Source organism: Galeopterus variegatus, unplaced genomic scaffold, assembly GCF_000696425.1.
Source record: "Galeopterus variegatus unplaced genomic scaffold, G_variegatus-3.0.2 Scaffold4146, whole genome shotgun sequence".
NCBI lineage: Eukaryota > Metazoa > Chordata > Mammalia > Dermoptera > Cynocephalidae > Galeopterus > Galeopterus variegatus.
This window is the reverse complement of record NW_007730257.1, coordinates 69,845-76,149: the sequence shown is the minus strand read 5'-3', so window position 1 is coordinate 76,149 and position 6,305 is coordinate 69,845. Positions and strand designations below refer to the sequence as shown.

General features: G+C 51.8%; 1 protein-coding gene across 1 annotated transcript; it reads left to right on the top strand.

The window, feature by feature from the left end:
- Nucleotides 1–359: 359 nt before the first annotated feature.
- LOC103602433 (chromosome unknown open reading frame, human C17orf102) lies at nt 360–2,089 on the top strand (the record flags this gene model as incomplete). The annotated part of the gene is given in 4 exon segments (XM_008586833.1): nt 360–426; nt 429–478; nt 481–603; nt 2,024–2,089. Coding segments are annotated over 4 exon segments (306 nt in total), but the record flags the coding sequence as incomplete, so codon positions are not given.
- Between the last annotated feature and the right edge of the window lie 4,216 nt (nt 2,090–6,305).

Genomic DNA, 6,305 nt, shown 5'->3' with positions numbered 1-6,305 from the left:
CGCCGCCTCCTCGGCGCTCGCGCCGGCTGCTCCGCCGTAAATGACTCGAGAGAGACACACACATTCGCTCTCGCCGGCCTCCTCCCCCGTCCGGGACTCAGTGCCCACCCGGGCAGGAGCGGGCGCCGAGCTGGGCGCCGAGCAGGGCGCGCTCGCTCCCCTCCCCTCCCGATTCCCCGTGGTCACGTGGCCCCGGAGCGCGCGGCCCACGGCTCGCGCACCACGGAGACTCCCCCTCCCTCCAGGTCCCCCCCCCTCTGTCCACGTGTCCATTCCGCATTCTCAGCCTGGGGGCGCGCGCGGCTCCTTAATGAGACGCGGGCAAGGGCCGACCTAGCGATTCCGCTCGCCCCTGCTTTATGTTTCATTTTTCCTCCCCAACACAAGCTAGCGCTGGGACCCGAGGGGGGCCGGCCGGCTGCCGCGGCGGCTGCGTTGCTCCCGGGTAGACGCCACCGCAGCCACTCATGTCCTTTTTTAAAAAGGATGCGCGCTCTCTGCTGCCAGGCGCCGGAGGTGTTTTGCAGCCGCTCTGCCAGAGGCGCGGGTAGGGGACACCCTACCCCCACCCCCGGAGTCTGCCTGGGGCTCTCGGGGCTCCGGGTGGGAATCAGCCTAACTGTCGCGCCCAGCTCCTCTCGCGCCGCGCGGGAGCTCTCGGGCTCAGCTTTGTGCGGGGATGAGTCTAGGGTTCAGCGGGAGACCCAGTCCGCTTCGGAGGAAGGCAGATGGAGAGGAGGGGACGTTCCTTCCTACAGGTTGTTTTGCAAGCCTTTAAAGGGGCATGGGGAGGGGCAGGGAACTGCCCCTCTTGCACACTGACCTAGGCACCTGCTGATGAGGGGCACGGGGTTCGTTCCCACTGTCAGGCCCATTCCATTAAAGCGCAACCTAGATCAGACTCGACAAGCCAACCACCAACCAGGCATTGGATCAATGGTAATGATTTTATAGCATCAGTGGGTTTCACTCTCCCACTCCCGGAGGCCAGGTCTCAATCCCACCCTGCTCTCTAGAGAGACAGGCTCTTCAATCCCACGGACATAGCTCTTATGGGGGGGGGGAGACTATGAATCTTGGGGGTCACCTCTCTATATACCTCTGCACCCAACCAGATCGAGAGTGTGGGGCCGGGTAAGTCCGAGCAAGGACAGAAGGGGTGTTCAACCCCCTCCCCCATCCACCTGACTCGGTCCTACTACTCTTAACTTGTGTTTCCTTTTCATCCAGGAAAATGACGTTTTGTTTTTGGAAAACGGGCTTGAAGCATTCCTGGAAGCCTTCCTTCTCCCTGGCTGCTGGCTGTCGCTGCCTCAGCTTGGTAGTGGGGCCTACTAAGAGCCTGCTCAGGCCTCTCCCCCACCCCCACATCTGTCTGGACTTTAGAGGTGCAGTGTGGGGAGGGCAGGCTGGGCTCTTGGAGGCCCTGGGGATGGAAGGTGCTGGAGTCGTCAAAGAAGATGATTCTCATTAGGACCCTAATGCCTGATGGCAATTAATGTCACCCAAGGGCTTATGAACCATTCCACTGAGAGGCAAGCCAGCAATCAGGCTGTGTGTGTGGGAGAAAGCAGGAGACAACCAGCTCCTGAGCAGGGGACAGCTCCAGGAGGGGAAAGGAGGGGGCAGGGAGGTCCTTCCACCCCTGCCCACTTGCCTGATTGAAAGGGACAGAGGGCCTGAGGATGGCCAGAGGGAAGAGACAAGCCTGCTTTTCTGAGCCCAGGACCCACCTTCTCCCTGTGATATGGACCAAGCTTCCCTTCTCCACAAATGTTTGCAGTTGATGCTGAAGTCTGAGGGTCTGCAATTTCAGCCCACTCTCCCAGCTGTCTCTGGAAACTGAGCACAGTATCTGGTCAGAGTGTACAGGGACTCAAGATGCTGGGTTTCTTCTCTCTGCCCCATGATAGCTTTTAGGTGATGGGAAGATGGACCTCCCTTTGCCAGCTCAGTTTCCCCTCCTTCTCCTTCCCCCACTCCCTGTCTGTCTCTTTCCCTCCCATTCACAACAGTACCGTGAATATCCAGCATCGCAGGCATTGTAGGTACAACAGTCGGCAAGACAGGACTAGCCCTTGTCCTCATGGTACTTATATTCTAGAAGGGAAGGCAGACACTAGACTTGCAGGTGATTACAGCTGTGGTGGTAGGTGGCGTCCTTACAGAGAAGACAGAGACCCATGGTCGGGAAGGGCAGCCCGGTATCTCAAGAGAATACAATTTCAGCCCCAGTTTCCTCCCATACTTCCTACATGTATCTCCCCTTCATGAACTGGGAGTCTTCTGTGGGGTCAGCATGTCTGATTGTCCTCTGATCGTTTAAATGCCAAATGTCTCTTCTCCCTGCCTCAGAGAAGTGAATGGTAGCTGATGGCCCACCTGGGGAATAAATACCATATGACTCCAACTCCAGTGCCTATGGGCCAGTTACTCTTGGCAGTGCCAATTCCGGGGCTCAGGGAGAAAGCATTCGGCACGAGATAGACACAGCCAGTTGCCCTATTTCAGTGCCACATGTCATTTACATTCTCTCTGCCTTTCCTACCACACCCACAGACTGCCCTTGGCCTCATCTGTGAGTCGCAGCCATAGATTCCTAACTGGCAATGCCACTGGAACCTGAATAGGGGGAAGTCAAGGCAGAAACCCCAGGTGGGAGAGATGACCTGGCAGGTGTGTCCTCTTCTGTCCTAAATAAGCACTATCAGCTCAAGGTGGTACTATCAGCTTCAGGTAGTCGTCTCTCCTTTCTGCTGTTCCCATTCTGTTTGGGGCCACGTGTCTTTCTGGACAGAGGATTGGCAGTGGTTGAGGGTTATGTCAATTGCCAGCTTCTGGGTACAGCCCTAGCCTCCTGCCAAGCAGTGCCCTGCATGGTTGCCCATCGGGGACCCTTATAGAAACTGGCAATTACTTCCTCCCCTGCCTGACCTGCCCCCATGGTGGACCTGGGCCATGGTGGACCTGGTGACATCTGCCCTTCAACATGCTCCTCTTTTTCAGGATGCCTGCCAACAGAATAAGATAGGACCAGCCAGTGCCCATGGTGGACCTGGTGACATCTGTCCTTCAACATGCTCCTCTTTTTCAGGATGCCTGCCAACAGAATAAGATAGGACCAGCCAGTGTGGGGCATTGTCTAAGAGGAGGTGTCCCCGGGATCATTCTGGAATCCATGTCTGTCTAAGCAGGGGTGGGCATGGGGGGGGTGCGGTGTACAGAGATTTTTAAGTGAGCTCTCTCATTGTACAGCTGCAAAAACTAAGGTCTGTTAATTCAGTCATTTTACTGAATACTTTGAATTTTTATTGAGCTCTAATTATGTGTGCGGTGTACAGAGATTTTTAAGTGAGCTCTCTCATTGTACAGCTGCAAAAACCAAGGTCTGTTAATTCAGTCATTTTACTGAATACTTTGAATTTTTATTGAGCTCTAATTATGTGTCAAGCACTGTGCTAGGTACTAGAATGCATAGTTGAACAAGACAGGTAAGACTCGGATGATGGAAGTTCAAGAGCTACCACAAACCCATATTGAGAACCTAGTAATACTTAATAGCTAACATTAATGTGTGCCAGGTGCTGTGCTGGGCATTTTGTATGCATTATCTGGGTCCTCACTACAACCCTGTTTAAGTAGATACTATTATTATAGCCATTTTCTAGATGAGAAAACCAAAACACTGAGAAGGTAAGTTTCTTGCTTAGGATCACGCAGCAAGAAAATATCAGGTGACAACTCAAAACCAAATGTATGTGATTCCGTAGCTCAGTTATGTAACCCATGTAACCACTTTTACTCTGATGTGTAAGGGCCTAGGGTTACGTAGATGAATAAGCTACAGTCTCTGGCTGGACACGCTTATAGGCAGTGGGACACCAGGCATAAACAGGCCATTCCATACAGGGAGGGTAGTCCTGTGAAGGAGGCCAGCAGAGGGTCTCTGGGAGCACAGGGGCCTCTGACGAGAGGGTGGTGTTCACTCTGCAGCACTGTACTGAGCGGCTCAGCCTCTTGCCTCTCCTTCCCCAGTACCCAGACTCACACCTACGTGCTGTTAGATATACACCAGTTTAACACACAGTAATGCACGCATGTGGCTATTCTAACAATCACCCAGCCTCTACCCTGCAGCTGGACCGCTTTGCCTCCCCCTGCAGGCTGAGCTCCCAGCTCAGGTTTTAGGACCAATGCTGGTCCGCAGGTCGGGAGAATATCAGCAGCAAAGGGCTGTGTGGCACAGCGGCCAGCATGTATGTTTCCCAGGCAGAGACCTGTGTTCCAGTCTACAAGGCAAGGTGACTGTATTAGCCTGCTAGGGCTGTCATAACAAAATACCACAGACTGGTGGCTTCAACAACAGAAATTTATTTCTCATAGTTCTAGAGTCGAGAAGTCCAAGATCAGGGTGCTGGCAGGGCTGGTTTCCCCTAAGGCCTCTTTCCTTGGCTGGCAGATGAACACCCTCTTGCTGTTCTTCACACGGTCATTTCTCTGTGTTCACAGATCCCTGGTACCTCTTCCTCTTCTTATAAGGACACAAGTCATATTGGATTAGGGCCTCACACTGATGGTCTCATTTCAACTTAATCATCTCTTCAAAGACTTATCTCCAAACACAGTTGCATTCTGAGTTACTTGGGGTGGGGACTTCAACATATGAATTTTGGGGGGACACAATTTAGCTTATAACAGCAACCATATAATTTATCATCCAAACTGAGATATTTTTAAGGATAAAAGGGGGATGCTATTAATGATTACCTTGGTTAGTTGGTTAGAGGAGTGTGGTGCTGATAACACCAAGGTCCAGGGATCAATCCCTGTACTGGCCAGTCGCCAAACAAACAAAAGATTACCTTGCAACATCAGCCTTATATGGACCATTCAGGGCAAACTGAAACATATGGCCCCTTTTAACATTCTGGCCCCAGCCTTGTTTTCAACCACTTCACTTCTCTGAGCCTGTTTCTTCATCTATTAAATGGGGATAATTACACCACCCCCAGGCACTTTTTAAATACTAATAAACGTATGCTGATTGCCTAATAGTGCTGGGCATGAGTGCATACACTGGAAATATTAACCGTTACTGCTGTTGAAACCAAACGGCTCACTATGCTTTACGACGGACGTCTGTATGATTCGGACCCCCACTGCTTTTCCAAACTCGTTTTCTACCACTCTCCCCTTCTGTTTTGTTGCACTGGAGCCACAAAGTCGTCGCTGCTAGGACATGTCAAGCATGTTCCTGCCTCAGGGCCTTTGCACTTGCGTTCTCTCCACCTGGAATGCTTTTCCCTAGATCCTCACTCAGGTTATTGTCCAACTGTCACTTCCTCAGAGACACCAGTCCTGGAGATGTGATATAAAATAACACGACTGTCATTCTGCCCCCATTGCTCTATTCTCTTACCTTACTTTAATTTGATTCATGGCCAGACGCCAAAAAAAAAAAAAAAATGTATTCATAGCAGTTGGCATTTTATTTTATAATGTGTCTATCTGTATCCCCTAATAGAATGTAAGTCCCCCAAGAGTCGATATTCTATGTATGAACCGTTCACCAGTGTATCCCCAGTGTCCAGATCGGTGCCTGGTATATATGCTCAACCAAATAGACTGATGGGATTATTTATCCATGTTCATTTGTTTCTTTAACTGGGCATTTGATTTTGTCCAGTCCCAATAATTGGGTTTTGGATTGGCATTCACATAGAGGTCCCGCCTAGCACTTCACTCCCTGACCTTCCAGAACCTGGGAGTCCACTGCCCAGGCCAGTGATACTTCTCTGGGTTGTCCCAACTCTTACTGTGTCCTCTCCCTGCCGAGGCTGGAGTTCTTCCAGCTTCCATGCCAGCCTCACCCTGACTGGTGGGGCTTAGGCTGGGACCTGAGAACCGTGACTGCTGCCCTTGCTTTCTGCCACCAAGTCCTGCAGGGCAGAGCTCCCCGCTGTGTCTCCTGCTATTCCCCAATGTGACTCCTCTGCCCCAGCCAGGCCAGGCCCATCTCCCTGCCTCTGCCATCACCAGAGATGTTCCTCTTCGTGACAGGCTCATGCCTCTCTCCACACCTCGACTCGTGCTGTGCCCCCACTTCAATAGTGCTCTTCTCTACCAGTTAAAATCCTGCCCATCTTATGCTTCAGCTCAGGGGTCTGCTTTATGAAGTTTACCCAGACTCATTGTGAAATGGCCTCATGGAAAAAAGGAACAAACAGAGAGTTTAAGATCAGGCAGGGTTTAGGTTCTGACCACATTACTCTCTGCTCAATGTCTCTCTGCATCTTGAGCACCCA